The sequence below is a fragment of the Pristiophorus japonicus genome, chromosome 18 (genome assembly GCF_044704955.1).
Source record: "Pristiophorus japonicus isolate sPriJap1 chromosome 18, sPriJap1.hap1, whole genome shotgun sequence".
Classification (NCBI taxonomy): domain Eukaryota; kingdom Metazoa; phylum Chordata; class Chondrichthyes; family Pristiophoridae; genus Pristiophorus; species Pristiophorus japonicus.
In genome coordinates, this window is record NC_091994.1 from 110,250,216 (window position 1) to 110,268,417 (window position 18,202).

Below are 18,202 nucleotides of genomic sequence, written 5' to 3' on the forward strand. Positions count from 1 at the left end.
GCTAACTTTCTGTGTTTCTTGTACGGGGACACCCAAATCTCTCTGAACACCAACATTTAATAAGTTTCTCACCATTTAATGTGCAATAATCTTTCTGTTTCAGTGCCTGCGACTTCTAATGCACACCTTTAATAAAGAGCTGAACCAGGTCTGCAACAGCATCAGTGACAGTAAGGTAACTACAAGTTCTACACTACAAGAAATTGCTTTAACACGAAAGACAGCCTGAAAATGGTGTAGGGTAGTATGTTGCAAGTTGAGACCATAAGTACATGTGTCTGAATCCCGAGTGCTGTGCCAGTGCGGCAGGTATCGGGCAAAGGCGGTGCACCACCTTCCAACAAATAACTTGGGACGGAATAGAAATGCGGTGAGAATGGTTTGAGAGCCCAGTGGCCGAGGAAAGGTGTGTAACAAGACTGGAAAATAGGATTGTGAGCATTCAACCTCCTTCCTCCTCTGGTTCACAACAACACGTTTCGAGTACGCATGAGACAATTGATAGTCATCATCATCATAGGCAGTCCCTCGGAATCGAGGAACACTTGCTTCCACTCTAAAAGTGAGTTCTCAGGTGGCTGAACAGTCCAATATGGGAATTACAGTCTCTGTCACAGGTGGGACAGACAGTGGTTGGAGGAAAGGGTGGGTGGGGAGTCTGGTTTGCCGTGCGTTCCTTCCGCTGCCTGCGCTTGATTTCTGCATGCTCTCGAGGTGCTCAGCGTCCTCCCAGATGCTCTTCCTCCACTTAGGGCGGTCTTTGGCCAGGGACTCCCAGGTGTCGGTGGGAATGTTGCACTTTATTGGGGAGGCTTTGAGGGTGTCCTTGAAACGTTTCCTCTGCCCACCTGGGGCTCACTTGCTGTGTATGAGTTCTGAGTAGAGCGCTTGCTTTGGGAGATAGTATGTGGGACAGACTTTATTGATGTACAGCACAGCGATCGGCCTAGCTGTAGTCAGAGAGAGCAGCTTTTCGGTGTCTGTATCTTCCTAGCTCTGGGAAAACCTGTCAAACCTTGCTCCTTTAAACACCATATTTGGCCGACATCAAAGGTACGTGTCACAGATAAGGCCTCGTGATGTATCTATTCCCAAATCCTTTGAAGACCGTCTTTTTTTATTCATGGGATATAGGCGTCGCTGGCAAGGCTGGCATTTATTGCCCGTCCCTAACTGCCCTCGAGAAGGTGGTGGTGAGCCGCCGCCTTGAATAGGTGTCTCGCTGGGCCATTTCAGAGGGCAGTTAAGAGTCAACCACATTGCTGTGGGTCTGGAGTCAATATCGGCCAGACCGGATAAGGGCGACAGATTTCTTTCCCTAAAAGGAGATTAGTGAACCAGATGGGTTTTTATAACAGTCCGGTAGTTACACGGTCTTTTTTATTCCATATTTGTTTAATCAACTGAATTTAAATTCCCCAGCTGCCATGGTAGGTTTTGAATGTGTCTCTGAATTGAAGCCTCTGGTTTGCCCGTCCAGTAACAGAACCACTATGCTACCATACCCCATAAATTCATGTAAACAGTTGTGGTTGTTTATTCCAAAGCTCGCTGAGCACCTCGAGTCTCGTCGCCGAGAGCATACAGAAACCAAGTGCAGGCAGCGGAAGGAGCGTGCGGCAAACCAGACTCCCCACCCACCCTTTCCCTCAACCACTGTCTGTCCCACCTGTGACAGAGACTGTAATTCCCGTATTGGACTGTTCAGTCACCTGAGAACTCACTTTTGGAGTGGAAGCAAGTCTTCCTCGATTTCGAGAGACTACCTATGATGATGGTTTATTAACAAAGGTTTAACAATCGCACTACACATACCAGTTCATCCACCAGGCTCACAACCACCTGCCTCATTGTGGATCCCCCGAACCCAACTGGTTGGGGTTTTATTGAGTCTTGTGGACATCATGTGACTGGCTAAGCCACTCCCAACTCAACAGCTCTACAACTCTTTTGGGGGGGGCGGGGGGGAACAAAATAAATGTTAGATCAAGTGCCCCCCCCCCCCCCCCCCCCCCGGATCTGGGGGACACTCCAGACACTTTTAACTGCCCCTTTTTTTTTAATGTTTTTTTTTGTGTTTTTTTTGGAGGGGCCATTAAAACCATATATTTTACAAGTGCCCCCTATAAAAGGGGAGGGGGACACTAAAACCAGCAATTAAAACAAATTAAACTTTAAAACATATAAAATCAAATTAAAATTTGGTTGCCGGGGGTAATGATGCACTCCAGTCCCTCCGGCGTCCACCTCTCGCGGAAGGCCGCGAGCGTACCGGTGGACACCACGTGCTCCATCTCCAGGGACACCCTGGCCCGGATGTTGGTGCGGAAGAGAGGCAGGCAGTCGGGCTGAACGACCCCCTCAACCGCCCGCTGCCTGGACCGGCTGATGGCACCCTTGGCCGTGCCCAGGAACAGTCCTACGAGGAGGCCCTCGGACCTACCCGCTCCCCTCCGCACAGGGTGCCCAAAGATCAGGAGTGTGGGACTGAAGTGCAAACCAGAAATTGAGGAGCAGCCCCTTTAAATAATGGAACAGGGGCTGCAACCTCGTACGTTCAATAAAAACGTGGAACACGGACTCTTCCAGACCGCAGAAATTGCAAGCGGCCTGGGAGTCCGTGAACCGGCTTAAAAATTTATTGCACGGGACTGCTCCGTGCACCACCCTCCAGGCCAAGTCCCCGATAAATAGAGGGAGGACTCCCGCGTAGAGTGCACTCCATCGGGGACCCCCACCTCCTCCGGACGGCAAGATGGTGCGCCATGGCGTGTCCAGACGGCAGGCGAGGATGGCAAGGTGGAGAGTGTGCAGGAGCAGCCTGTACAGGAAACCCCTCCGCGCGGAACTGAAAGGCACGGAGGGGATTTCCCCGAGGCGACTCAAGTTGTGAGGCGCCGGCTCCCGAGGGAGGTTCCGGGGTTTGGCACCGATGAGGAATTCCGTCCGGACGGGGGGGTCAGTTCGGACGGGATCTCCCCACGTGCTTGAGCCTCCTCGATGCACCTAACGGCATCAGGGCCCAGAGCCAACAGCTCTACAGACCCATGAACGTCCTCACAGGTGTGCACATTACAGGTTAGGGGTGTAAATATTAAAGCTACATACAACTGTCAAGACGCCTATCGGCCCATCCAATGCTACACCCACATTTCCAAGGATCCTGTCACTTGTACCATTAATTGCTAAACAAAAATGGGTTGCCCAGTCTGTGAGTGGAAGCAAGTCTTCCTCAATTTTGAGGTATTGCCTATGATGATGATGATGATGACGACTTCCTGACGTAACTCTTCCCAACCTCTTTGAAGAACAGACTTTAAAAACTGTTCTCTTTCTATACCTCAGTCATGAATTATCTACCTATGTTTATTACTCAAGTCCCTGAAGTTAGAATGTAATCACTCACGGCTGGTGAAATGACTGCCATGTAGTTCTTTGCAGAAGTACTTTACACAGCAGGAGACATGTTATCGGACTGCAAGATATGGGTGACCAAAAATTGCTTTGTGTTTCAGCTTTCAGATGTCAACTCTCCAATTGGTCACGATGCTTCAGTGTCCAGTTTCAGCAGCACCACGCTCACTCCTTCTTCCACCTGCCCGTCACTAGCTGACTCCAGGTGTAACTCAGTTGATCAGAAGTAAGTCTAAAAGCTTATGCTTATGGCCGTTGAGCAGAGGTGCCATGTGGGCTTGACAAGTTGGATGCAGAGAGGATGTTTCCACTGATGGGGGAGACTCGAACTAGAGGGCATAATCTTAGAATAAGGGGCCGCCCATTTAAAACTGAGAGGAATTTCTTCTCTCTGAGGGTTGTAAATCTGTGGAATTCACTGCCTCAGAGAGCTGTGGAAGCTGGGTCATTGAATAAATTTAAGACAGAGATCAGTTAAGAAACTGTCTATAAGGGGTTATGGGGAGCGGGCAGGGAAGTGGACCTGAGTCCATGATCGGATCAGCCATCATCGTATTAAATGGCGGAGCAGGCTCGAGGGGCCGTATGGCCTACTCCTGCTCATATGTTCTTATGTGTCACGTTAGGGGCTGTTGTATGGTGTGGTCCCACACCCACAAAGGGCTGGGTTGGGACAAATGAAACGTATTTCAGAGAACCCTTGCAGCTCGTGGCGAAAGGGCTGCCCCCGCCCTCCAACGCAATCTCTTGTTTTTGGAGAACCTATGTACAAAGCACGGAAAGCCATGGCCACAGAATGCAACCCAAATGTCCAGCCCATTCATTGTACCCTGTTTGGTACACGTACAGGACGTACTGTTCTACCTTCCCATGTTTCTCAACTCCAGTCATTTTGACCCCTTTGTGCCTTGGCCTGTATCCCATGCTGAACCGTGACAGCTATCCCATTCCTGCTTGAGAGTTTACAGATCGGCAATAACCACCATGCCATCGTCGCCAACATCCCAGGATCAAATAATAAGACAAAAAAAAAATTTAATCTTTTTTCTCCTCTATATAATTTTGATCCCGAATTTATTTTCTCTAATCTATTCCAACTTACTTAATTATAATAAAATCTTCAATAGTGAAACCTGTTGTGGAAAAAAACACCAAAAATTCTGATCCTTTTCCAGCCCCATTATCTCGACAGTCATTCTTAGAGGCCCCTTTTGCTTTAATACGTCACTTGTACGAACATACCCAAAGAATGTCTTCATTTCTGCACTGCTATTTCTAACTCTTTTTGTTGCCCACATCAGTATTGTAACAATTACGCTCCACGGTGCCAAGTATACTCTTCCCAACATCTGTCTGAGGCTGAACAATGCTGTTTGCAACCTTGGTGTCATATTTGACCCTGAAGTGAGCTTTCGACCACACATCCACAGCATAACCGCCTATTTCCATCTCCGTAACTTTGTCCGTTTCCACCCTTGCCTCAGCTCATTTGCTGCTGAAGCCCCTCATCCCATGCCTTGGTTACCTCGAGACTTGACTATTCCAACGCACACCTGGCTGGCTCCCCATGTTCTACCCTACGTAAACTAGAGGTGATCCAAAACTCGGCTGCCCATGTCCTAACTCGCACCAAGTCCCACTCGCCCATCACCCTCATGTTCACTGGCTCCCGATTAAGCAACGCTTTGATTTCAAAATTCTCATCCTTGTTTACAAATCCCTCCATGGCCTCGCCCCTCCCTATCTCTGTAATCTCCTCCAGCCCCACAACCCCCCCCCCCCACCCCGAGATATCTGTGGTCCTCAAATTCTGCCCTCTTGAGCATCCCTGATTGTAATCGCTCAACCATCGGTGGCTGTGCCTTCTGTTGCCTCGGCCAAATAGGGCACCACCCACAAGTAGATGCCAAGGTTGCGAATGGGGGGGGGTGGGTAGAGTTCAGGACAGCAAACACACAAATTTGGTCGGCAAATGAGGGTACAGGGCCCAGAAGAGGTGAGGGCTCAATGGCAACACTGCATATGTGAGCGCACTAGGTCCGTGCAGCAGAGCAGGTCCCCAGTTGTCCTGGTTTAACCCTTGCCACTAGACCAAGACCTAGCTCTGTCAAGCCCGTGTGGTGACTGGTGTGCAACGGTCACCACAAGTTAAAAAAAATCCACACACAGGCATCTTCCACCCCCTCAATTGGAGTTCAGGACTGGAACATCGGGTCCTTCATTGAAACATCTGTGAACTCAGCCCTTTTGGTGTGGAAGCAAGTCATCTTCGTTCGAGGGATCACCTATGATGATACCTAGGCCCCAAGCTCTGGAACTCCCTGCCTAAACCTCCCTACCTCTCTTTCCTCCTTCAAGACGCTCCTTAAAACCTACCTCTTTGACCAAGCTTTTGGTCTCCTGCCCTAATTTCTCCTTATGTGGCTCGGTGTCAAATTTTTTTGTCTCATAACACTCCTGTGAAGAGCCTTGGGGGCGTTTCACTAAGTTCAAGGCGCTAGATAAATACAAGTTGTTGTTGTATACATTTTTGTCCAGCATGTTTCAGCCCGTCCTCCTTTGTAAGGGGTTGTCTTATGAGGAAAGGTTGGGCCTATACTCATTGGAGTTTAGAAGAATGAGAGGTGATCTTATTGAAACGTACAAGATTCTGAGGGGGCTTGACAAGGTAGCTGCAGAGAGGATGTTTCCCCTCGTGGGGGAATCTAGAACTAGGGGGCATAGTTTCAGAATAAGGGCTTGCCCATTTAAAACTGAGATGAGGAGGAATTTCTTCTCTGAGGGTCGGGAATCTTTGGAATTCTCTTCCCCAGAGAGCTGTGGAGGCTGGGTCATTGAATATATTTAAGGTGGAGATAGACCGATTTTTGAACTATAGGGGAGTGAAGGGTTATGGGGAGCAGACAGGGAAGTGGAGTTGAGGCCAAAGATCAAATCAGCCATGATCTTATTAAATGGCGGAGCAGGCTCGAGAGGCCAAGTGGCCGACTCCTGCTCCTATTTCTTATGTTCTTATGTAAGGTGGGACTGTGTTGACATTGCAGGACTCCTGAGGCTAACTCCAGATCTTCTAGTCCATGCATGGAGTTTGACGGCTTCCCTGTGGTTTCTCGGCTGGAAACTTCGTACCTAGCCAGAGCCGGGAAGAATGAATTCCTGAACCTGCTTCCTGATATTGAAGAGATCAGAACTGGGTAAAAACAATTTATTTTCTCCAATCTGTTCCAAGTTACAAGCACTTTTTAAATGTTGAAACATCCAATTATATTTGACATTTTTACGTGTGTTCATTTTTTTTTTCATATGTCACAGTCCAGTGGTGTCAAAGAAAGGATATCTGCATTTCATGGAACCACAGTCTAATTCCTGGGTGAAACATTATGTTGCTATCCGACGTCCGTATGTGTTTATCTACAACAGTGATAAGGACCCTGTGGAAAGAGGCATTCTAAACCTGTCCACAGCTCAGGTGGAGTATAGTGAGGATCAGCAGGCAATGCTCAAGGTCAGTAAGTTGGTGCATTGTTTATCCGTGCACATTTTTGCAAGCAAGGAACAAAATCATTAAGACTTCAGCTTGGGCTGGATTTTTGGCTTTGATGATTTCGGGCGGTAATGGCGGCGGGGCGGTAAAGTTTGCGCCCAGGAATAGTTTGCGCCTCGGTCAGCAAAATTGGGCATCTGGGCCCTGAACGTGGGGGTGCAGCGCTAAGGGAGGCGTTGTACACCTCTCTCGGGCGCTAGTGTGGGAAACTCCCGAGCTAAAGAGTCGGGCCGGGAGTGCTGCGAGATGCACAAAAACATTCCCAAAACATTGCCCACAACACAAATCACAAAAAAAATTAAAAGCAAAAACAATCGCACTTGCCTAAGGACAGCATTACCTACCTCTCCGCTGTGGGTATCGTTGCAACGCCCAATTTCACAGGCGGTCGCTACGGGGCACGCTGTGAGGTGTACGGGTCAGGCGGGAGTCAGAACATAAGAACATAAGAATTAGGAACAGGAGTAGGCCATCTAGCCCCTTGAGCCTGCTCCGCCCTTCAACAAGATCATGGCTGATCTGGCCTTGGACTCAGCTCCACTTACCCACCCGCTCCCCGTAACCCTTAATTCCCTTATTGGTTAAAAATCAATCTATCTGTGACTTGAACACATTCAATGAGCTAGCCTCAACCGCTTCCTTGGGCAGAGAATTCCACAGATTCACAACCCTCTGGGAGAAGAAATTCCTTCTCAACTCAGTTTTAAATTGGCTCCCCCGTATTTTGAGGCTGTGCCCCCTAGTTCTAGTCTCCCCGACCAGTGGAAACAACCTCTCTGCCTCTATCTTGTCTATCCCTTTCATTATTTTAAATGTTTCTATAAGATCACCTCTCATCCTTCTGAACTCCAACGAGTAAAGACCCAGTCTACTCAATCTATCATCATAAGGAAACCCTCTCATCTCCGGAATCAGTCTAGTGAATCGTCTCTGTACCCCCTCCAAAGCTAGTATATCCTTCCTTAAGTAAGGTGACCAAAACTGCACACAGTACTCCAGGTGCGGCCTCACCAATACCCTGTACAGCAGACCTCCCTGCTTTTGTACTCCATCCCTCTCGCAATGAAGGCCAACATTCCATTCGCCTTCCTGATTACCTGCTGCACCTGCAAACTAACTTTTTGGGTTTCATACACAAGGACCCCCAGGTCCCTCTGCACTGCAGCATGTTGTAATTTCTCCCCATTCAAATAATATTCCCTTTTACTGTTTTTTTTTTTTTCCCCCCCAAGGTGGGGGTGACATTGTATTCCATCTGCCAAACCTTAGCCCATTCGTTTAACCTATCTAAATCTCTTTGCAGCCTCTCTGTGTCCGCTACACAACCCGCTTTCCCACTAATCTTTGTGTCATCTGCAAATTTTGTTACACTACACTCTGTCCCCTCTTCCAGGTCATCTATGTATATTGTAAACAGTTGTGGTCCCAGCACCGATCCCTGTGGCACACCACTAACCACCGATTTCCAACCCGAAAAGGACCCATTTATCCCGACTCTCTGCTTTCTGTTAGCCAGCCAATTCTCTATCCATGCTAATACATTTCCTCTGACTCCGCGTACCTTTATCTTCTGCAGTAACCTTTTGTGTGGCACCTTATCGAATGCCTTTTGGAAATCCAGATACACCACATCCATCGGTACACCTCTATCCACCATGTGCGTTATATCCTCAAAGAATTCCAGTAAATTAGTTAAACATGATTTCCCCTTCATGAATCCATGTTGCGTCTGCTTGATTGCACTATTCCTATCTAGATGTCCCGCTATTTCTTCCTTAATGATAGCTTCAAGCATTTTCCCCACTACAGATGTTAAACTAACCGGCCTATAGTTACCTGCCTTTTGTCTGCCCCCTTTTTTAAACAGAGGCGTTACATTACACTCGCGCCGGTGTCGCCACCAGGGGGCGTTGCACACCGGGCGCAGCTCTTCGCCGCGGGGCGCTGGAGGCTGAACGCCCGCCCAGACACCTCACCCCCACCATTGCCACCGTTCCGGGGCGAGAAACGGAGCGGAGAGGAGGCGAAAGTCCAGCCCAATGTATATAGTCACCTCTCACGCGGCCCAAATCACTAAAATTCACCAGCTACACGTAGGAATATGTGTTCAACACCAATTCTGTGAGAATACTGGCTACCAGATTTGTGATACATCTCACCCTATCTTTAGGTGCACGTGTACTCTGCTGATCTGATGCTGCTCATGTGCCATTTATAATTGCAGACTCTCGCTTTACAATCTATTGAAGTGCGCAATTAAAATATGCATTAAGTTGTACAGCTATCTAAAACATTTCAAATAAAACCTTTCGAAGTCTCCTTCGATGGCTCAGTTGGTAAAGTCAGCATGTAATGGGGATGGACAGATCAGGAGGTCCCAGGTTTGATCCGAGTTAGCTGATCTTGGCTATGGTGCCAGTAAGGACAACATCTTTCTTATGAGAAGTTAAACCGTGGCCCCATCTGCCCTCTTAGGTGGGCATAAACGATCCCATGGCACTATTTCAGAGATGGGCAGGGGAGAAAAAAAGACTACATTTCAAAAGTATTCCATTGGCTGTAAAGCGCTTTGAGACATTCTCGTGTTATGAAAGGCGCTATATGAAGGCACGTTTGACTTTCTTTTAATGGTCCCTGGCCGGGGAGGCCAAATTCAGCCACTGCCTGTGGAATTGGGGTCACTTGCACCTCCCGTTAGCACCCCCAGGGGGCACTAACTGGTCGCAAACGGCTTTGTGACTGGGCGCGGCACTGCTAACGACTCCCGCTAAATTCGGCGGGAGGTTAGCCGCGGCGGTACTGCATCGCGCCCAGATCTCCAGAGATCGTGACGTCATCGCCCCGTTAGCGCCCCGGACCCTACATTGGGTTTGGCACCCCCCCCCCCCGAAGCTTGACTTTAGCGCTCCACTTCCTTTCGGGGGGGGGGGGGGGACTGGTAACCCCAATTTATCACGGGAGGCGAGACTTCTGCGCCTGGCGCGCAAAGTCTTGTGCCTTGCGAGTATTACCGCCTCCAAACCGGGCACTCACAAGTTTCTAGGCCATTTATCGTCGCAAAAATTCAGTGTCTTCTGGAGAGAAGAGTTTAAAAATTGGCAGCGAAGAACCACTTTGCATGACTATTAGAGTTGCAAAGCTCTTATTTCATGGTTAAAAGTGAAAATTCCAAAGAAAATTGGAACAGGTTTGAACAGTTTCGGTAAATAACCATGTTGTTTATTTTTTCACTGTGCAGACAGCGAACACTTTTGCAGTGTGTACGAAACATCGTGGGATACTTCTGCAAGCAAGCAATGACAAAGATATGTATGATTGGCTGTATGCTTTCAATCCACTCCTGGCTGGTTCAATCAGGTAAAATATCTGTTTACCCTTCAGTAAAACTTTCTCCCATTCCAGGCAGATCCCTATTCCTGGCCTGAATGCCCGAGAACTCTTCCTTGGAATTGCAGATGATAGCTCATCATTGCAAGCATACTCCAAATGAGCACATTTTCCATTTAATTAATTGCCCTCGAGATGGTGGTGATGAGCCACTTTATACCACTGAGCGGCTCGCTGGGCCATTTCAGAGGGCAATTAAAAGTCAACCACACATTGCTGAGAGTCTGGAGTCACGTATAGGCCAGACCGGGTAAGAGCGACAGATTTCCTTCCCTGCTAGATGGAGTGAGTCATCACACCGTCCTTTTACCCATGGAGTTGGGTCAGCCATACTGAGATGATGAAGATATCTCTGCTGAGCTGTGAAGGGTTAATTTGAAATGCGTGGAATAGTCTCGGGCTTCCCGGAGATAACGGGGTTGTCATATGAAGAAATGTCGAGTAGGTTGGGCCTGTTACTCATTGGAGTTTAGAAGAATGAGAGGCGATCTTATTGAAACATATAAAATTATGAGGGGGCTCAACAGGGTAGATGCAGAGAGGATGTTTCCCCTCGTGGGGCAATCTAGAACTAGGGAGTATAGATTCCAAATAAGGGGTCGCCCATTTAAAATGGAAATGAGGAATAATTTCTTCTCTGAGGGTCGTGAATCTTTGGAATTCTCTACCGCAAAGAGCTGTGGAGGCTGGGTCATTGAATATATTTATGGGGGAGATAGACAGATTTTTGAAGGATAAGGGAGTCGAGGGTTATGGGGAGCGGGCGGAGAAGTGGAGTTCAAGCCAAGATCAGATCAGCCATGATCTTATTGAATGGTGGAGCAGGCTCGAGAGGTCAAATGGCCGACTCCTGCTCCTATTTCTTATGTTCTGGTGGGCGTGGGTCCACTCGGTAATTTGCCACAAACTGACGTTTGAGCGGCATAAAGGATGGCAGGCAGTGGCAAATTGGTGCAGTCCGAGAGGCTCCGCTCAAGGTGGGATTAAACACGGCATTACAACAAAGAGGGAGCTGCGCTCTCTGTGCTATATGTGACCTGAGAACCCTGGATTACGACACTGAAGTGGTTCACTGAGGAGCAGAACACGTCACCAAAAGTACAAACTTGGGTTGGTCTGCTTTGTAATGACAGAGTGTGCTGAAAATTACATTTTAGTATTTTTCAACGATATCCTTCAGCCATGTCATTTATTCTTGTTTTGCTTCAACTTTTTTATAATTAAATGCCTTCAGCTGCCTTGGCCCCAAGCTCTGGAACTCCCTCCCCAAACCTCTCCGCCCCTCTATCTCTCTTTCCTCCTTTAAGACGCTCCTTAAAATCTGCCTCTTTGATCAAGCTTTTGGTCCAAATGAGTAAATAACATCAAACTTATAAAGGGAATCGAAGGATATGGGGACAGTGCAGGAAAGTGGAGTTGAGGTCAAAGATCAGCCATGATCTCATTGAATGGCGGAGCAGGCTCGAGGGGCCGAATGGCCTACTCCTGCTCCTAATTCTTATCATCTTAACTTTTCATCTACGTTTAATATATATATATAAATAAAACTTTATATATATATATATATAAATATATAATATATAAAGTTATGTTGTTCAGTGCCAAATTTTGTTTGATAACACTCCTGTGAAACACCTTGGGACGTTTTACCATGCTAAAGGCACTATATAAATGCAAGTTGTTTTTATAATTGTCATATAGATTGTTGCCTTCACACATTGCTGTCTTACAGTTACAATTTTGTTTTTGCTTTTTTAGGTCAAAACTCGCTAGAAGACGTTCAGGGCAACTGACGATGTAAAGGAAAAGCTTTCACAGAGCAAGAAATGAAGTAGTTATTCTGACTTGCCTTTTGAACATACAAGTGTTGCTCTTAACCTTTGTGATTCTTGACGGTTTCTCTTGTACATGTAGACATGTGGCTTAACTTCTCTATCTAAGCACCTTTTTTTCTAGTTACCAAAATACTGCTTTTTCTTTACATGCATTCCAGATCTCGTAGTAGCATGTTGTAAAATAGGCGATTGCGTGCACGATTCTCAACACATTTTCCATTTCCGCTATTTTTTCCTTGTGTCTGTCGGATGTCCCTGTCGTGTGCTACCTGTCGATGTGCGACCGCAGCCTAACTGGCCCTCGGGGCCGGCAGCTGTAAGATGGAGGCAGGAAAGTGAGATTCAGGCTCTTCAGCTGATGAGTGGTAGCTTAAGGAGAGAGTGCCCCTTCGGGAACGGGTTGCGTGTATTCTGGAATATCTTGCATGGTAACCTCCAGTATCTTGGAATGTCGTGGCTGCCGAAGGATTTTAGTCTGGATATTTTTTGTTAATCGCAGCGGCTGCGAACTTTGCTGGATTGCTAAAAGTGTGGATTGGTGGAGTTAGGGTGAAGCCCATTCCGAGGAAATGTCCCTTTTATTCAGTTAGCAAGAGAACTACTTGATCTTGAAAACTTGACCGACTTTGAGTGGTGGATTCACCAATAAATACTGCAACAGAAAGGCAGCAAAACTTACTGGGGAAAGCAATCGGGGTAACACATTGCTATTGTACGCATCTGCTACAGTGGCTAGCTGACCTTTTCCTACGTATATTTACTTTCTTTTGTGTGTGCATGCTTATCTAGAGGGACAATTTTGCACTGTGTGTTCCTTTGGGTGAAATGCAGATAATAGCAGATTTCAGCAAATTGTTTTCCCAGACTTGACTTCAACAATGCACGTGGTTCTCGTGACCGAGCAAGATGCCTGCGTTATTTCAGTGATAAATACTACTTTGCAGCATAATCGTCATCAATCAGGAGCAATGTCCGAACAGAACTGACTGAAGGGCAGATAATTCCACCTCACTGCCGTGCCAGAGGGAGAACTGAAAATGCTCCACAAATCACGCACCGTGCTGTACTTCTGCACACAACCAGATGCATTAGAAGCAAAGTTGTCTTCTAATCTGTTGTATCTAAGGTGCTTAACCCCTTTACTTGCTGGCCTTTTGCCCATCCCATAACCTGCAGCTGAAGTTGCTATTTCTAAAAGGTGGGAGCGGTTTAGAAAGCAACCACAGGAAAATAAAACCCTGTTGAAGATGTAGAGCAGTATTCACACCTGTGACCGTACCAGTGAGCTTACAGCAGCAGTTGAAGTACAGATACTGACGCAGTGCTCTCACCTGGGCTCAGACATGTCATTCTCTTTAATGTGCTTCAGTCACAACAGTTTAGCTGAGAACAGATTTGGCTGAAGGGACGAGGATTTCATTGCGCGTGAAGTTACACAAGGTTTTTTTTTAATCTTAAAATTATTTTCAATTTTTCCAATCCATTTTGTTTCTTGACTGTCAATGATGTATCTTAAAGGTGTCTGCTAAAATGTCCCTTGCCGAATAACTTGCCCCTTCAACCAAACAAGGTATAACACAAGCTGATCACAAACTTGTTTACAGGCAATTGCATGTCAGTATTTCTCAAGTAATTTTAGGTTTGCTCTCTTAAAGATCTCACCCGATAGCCAAAATCACTCATACCGATGTGTATAGCTGCAGATCGACTGGATCAAATGATATCTCAGAATACTTTTATCATTTGAAGATATATTGACTAACTGCACTGTAATGAATGGAGGCATTTCGAGTGTAGATTGTATGTGATGATGTGCAAACTATTTTTTTTTTAAATGAATTTGAAGCAGTTAGGGTCTGATTGGCAAACATGTAGCATCTTGCCAAACTGGAGCATGGAGGAAACGTTCCGATAATTGTAGCCGTCCTCTTGATCTATTCCGTCTGGCCCAACAGGATAACATTGGATTCCTTGGCCATCTCCAAAGACCTCCATTCATTGTAGGGCTTTTCCCTCCAGTCGCTTTCAGAGGTTGCTGCAGGAGAAACGTGTTCTCCTAATGCATCGTCGCTGCCTATTAATGCTCTGTGTGGTGGAAACATTTTTCCAGTAATCCTGAATGATAGCGGGGACCGGAATTCCATGGCGCACACAGATCGCGAGCGCAGTAGCGATTCAACCCCATTTAGCAAACCAGCACACCCAACTTGGCCTCACTGCGGATTTATGTTTTACAGCCGAAATGCACTTTCTTACCAATAACTGATGACCATGATATGCGTAAATAGAGCTTGATCAAAAGGGAACTTAGTGGGGTTAACAACTGGATACTCTTGCAGTTTATGCACTGGACAGTTATCAGAAGACTTCAAGCTGCTTTGAGTGCGATTCAGCACTGATTTGTAGAGTGGAAATAGTGGCGAGATATGGAACATTAATCAACGAATGGGATAGCGATCCATATTGATGCTTGAATTGTCTGCTATGGGTGTTACCAGGTTGAAAGCTGCCTCAGTAAATCAAGAGTGAGAATTTCAGTGGTAGTATTTGATTAGTGTGCTGTTTACAGTTTAGTTTAATTGCCGAAGAAACAGTGCTTTGAAATGAGAGGGGGGCGGGGGGGGGACTGATCTTTGCTTTGAACACTTAAAATCAGATAACCTGAAGTTTCCAATCCTCAGTAAGCATCCCTAAAATCCAAGCTCCATTCCCTCTGCCCGCAACAGATTTTTTTAAAGTTTAATTTGTAAAAAGAATCTAAGTGTTTATGAACCATATATGGAAACATACTGTAGGGTTTGAGGTAAATGCATATTCATGTGAATACAAGACTCGCCTAGTTTGTGATTATAACTTGTATGGCGTGAGTAAAATTGGACATAACTTACGTTCTACAAACCTAGGAAATCAAATAGCAAAACAACATTTATCCAACGCAAAGATCCCTTTAGACAGAATGTAATTAGTGAAGAGGAACAAATCGTTGCATTCGTCCTTGCATTTTTTTTAAACTGTCAGCCAAAGAAAGCCATGTGAAAGGATGGCGGGCTTGGCTGAGCCGAGCAAACCTACAGATCATGCTCTACGCTGAAGGTCAACATACCCCAAACCAGTTAAAATGTAAAGCTTTGTAGTGTAAGCAGCCCAATATGTTAGACTACATTCTTTATAGTCTGCATAATGTAGCCCATCGATTGTAAGTGACAGCAGATGATTTAACTGTTTGAATTAGTCCCTTTAATCTCTGAAAAGGCTTCTATTGTTTATGGGCTGCTCACTCTGCTATTTTTGCTGAAGCACAACTCTGCTATATATTCTCACATGACTTGCATAAAAGATGTTCGAGCTTTGAAGGAAGAATAGAAAGGACCACTTTTGTATTAAAATTCCTCAAGTATAAAAGCTGAAGCAGAACTCAAAGCTTGTCGATTTTCATGTGTCAGTGTGTGCGCGCTCAAATATAATCGGCTGCAGAAAGAGCACCACTATTTATTATCTGCAACTTGCTTGTAGTGAATTTTGAAGATGCAGTCCTTAGTTGTGAGCATGGATGGATGTTGGGTTATACAAAGTAAGGTTAACTCATCCAATAGAACCAGTACATTGTGTGCCTGAAGTTGGCCAACTTGCAGAGCACACAGTCAGAAGGTGCACCATGCCAGAGGCCAATCAACCTCCTGAGCATAGGCAGTTTAAAAACACTTGGTTAGTGAAGTTAGTGTACGTCAGTCAGTGCTTCAGTGTCTGGAAAAATAAGACGGGCTCATTTCTATACACTAATCACTGGATATTTGAAATAATTGCAGTGTATTTAAGTTGGATATAGGGTAGTCAGGATAGGTACAGGTTCTTTGCCTGAAATGAATGGTTAGATGCAGGTATGAATTAAGGATGCTGTAGCAGTGAGCTTGAAGTCTTTAGTTTCCACGTTGGATACCAAATGAAATTTGCACATCTTACACTTAGAATACCATGTTTCTAGCTGCCTCACAGTATAAACAGCACCGACACTGAAGATAGATACCAGTTAACACCAAGCTAATGTTCCACAAAACAAAACCCCAGATCTCTTCAGGACATCAGGTACAGTTCAGTGTGAGGGCATAACTGAGGAACTGCGTTGTCAAAATATAGATTGTAAGCTGGTGACTATACATTCCCATTAATCCTGTCTGAGACTTGGCCATCTCTTTACACTTTGGAGAAATAATGCTCAGATTTTTGGAACCAGATTTTTTTTCTTGTATCAAACCTTATTTGAATGAACTACGATAGATTTAAGATAAACCCGCAAGATGTCAGTGAATCAGATTTGGCAAATATAGGGCACCAATATGGTAGAACGTATTCAAAAAAAAATTTGGCCTTTAGTGCTGATGAATTGTGCAAGAATCCCAGGTGTAGCAGTAAATATCTGTTCGCCTGCGTCAGTGTACCCCACAGACCAAGTGTATCGCAAATCCTTTTCCTTTAATACTGATCTGAGTATCTGAAGTCTGGTAGACATAAGAACGTACACTTACATTGCAAGATTCCTGCATTGCTATCCCCTTGACCAACTCATTTCAAATTGTTTCCACTGGGAGCCCACAATTTGTTCACATGTTAAAAGTACATCATGGATTCTTCAGAGCAAAGCCCCCCCTCTCTCATTACTAGCTTCTGTGTAATTGTTAGCTGGTGCACAATGAGTGCACTATTTATTTTGTATGAATTGTTTGCAGTAAATTGCACAGCGTTTAAGGAAGTAATTGTTTAGGAAGGGATTGAAAATTGCTGGGGGTACATTGTGTATTTTCTCAGCACAAGCATCCTTTCACCAGTACTGCACATTGAAGTATGAATTACACGACCACTATTGTTGTGTGTGTGTGTGTGTGTGTGTGTGTGTGTGAGAGAGAGACTGTATGCCTTCATAAAGAAGACAAAAGAGTTCAAAGTAAGCATCGCAGCATTCCAATAGTTGGCTTTTTAATTTCCAGATTAGCAAGGCTGTAAGTTAGTACCACGCGTTGTGATTATCTTTATGGATAGCCTTGGTGCATATGGCATCAAAAATCTGGAAACCGCAAAGTCTGGTGGCCAAACCGACGCAAATGTTTCAGCTGCAAACACCACTCTGAGCACGCTCGACATTATGGGAAGGCGTGCCGAGAGATTTTTTTTTTGTAGATTTGATTGCCGAATGAACTTCCTCTGCAAATCGATGAATTGTACCGTCTCCCTCGACAAAAAAAATGTTAGTGGGTTTCACCATTAAGGGAAAGAGACCATAGCTGCTGTTTCCGGTTTACTGACTGTGCTGGTAATCAGGAATTTACCCATGTGTGTATGTGTGTGTGTGTGTGTGTGTGTGTGTGTGTGGTGTGTGTGTGTTTAATTTAACTTTTGTCTGTTGTGGCTGGTTAACCACAATCCATTGTAGCTCGAGGTTAGCTTTAGTTGGAATAGATTTATCGTGCTTCCGACCAACACCAGACCCGAACAAGGAATGCATCAAAACTGTACATTATTTATTACATTTTGTCAGGGTGGCGACACATTCATAATTTTTATTTTGTAAATATATGTTGAACCAAGCTTGAGGTATAAAGACTTAAAAAATGTAAATATTTCATGTATTTGTACTAATTATAATCCATTCGCTGTATAGCATAGACGTGTAATGCAGATATCTAATTCTGTGTATGGTAAACTGCACCACTGAACTGTTTAGTGAATGAGGTAACAATAAAGGTACAACCAGAGCATAAGCAAAATAAACGTGTCTTGTTTTATTTATAGTTCATCTACATACACTGTAAAACAAATTACAAAACTACTTGTATTTATATAGCGCCTTAAGCGTGGTAAAACATCCCAACGTGCTTCACAGGAGCGTTATAAAACATAATTTGACACCGAGCCACATAAGGAGAAATTAGGACAGGGGCCGCAAAGCTTGGTCAGAGGTAGGTTTTATATAGCGTCTTAAAGGAGGAAAGAAAGGCGGAGAGTTCCACGGCAGCTAAAGGCATCATCA

At 45.4% G+C, this 18,202-nt stretch overlaps 1 protein-coding gene across 16 annotated transcripts in view; it reads left to right on the forward strand.

Annotated features, from left to right (window-relative positions):
• The window catches only part of kif1b (kinesin family member 1B), a 327,704-nt gene extending 309,774 nt beyond the window's left edge, over positions 1-17,930 (forward strand). For all 16 annotated transcript variants that reach the window (XM_070860541.1, XM_070860555.1, XM_070860547.1 and 13 more), the window contains 6 exons: positions 104-175; positions 3,516-3,640; positions 6,459-6,608; positions 6,727-6,919; positions 10,197-10,315; positions 12,104-17,930. In XM_070860541.1, coding sequence (XP_070716642.1) covers positions 104-175; positions 3,516-3,640; positions 6,459-6,608; positions 6,727-6,919; positions 10,197-10,315; positions 12,104-12,146 — 702 coding nt within the window. In that variant the 3' untranslated portion in view covers positions 12,147-17,930. The remainder of the gene's footprint in view (positions 1-103; positions 176-3,515; positions 3,641-6,458; positions 6,609-6,726; positions 6,920-10,196; positions 10,316-12,103) is intronic.
• Positions 17,931-18,202: the final 272 nt, after the last annotated feature.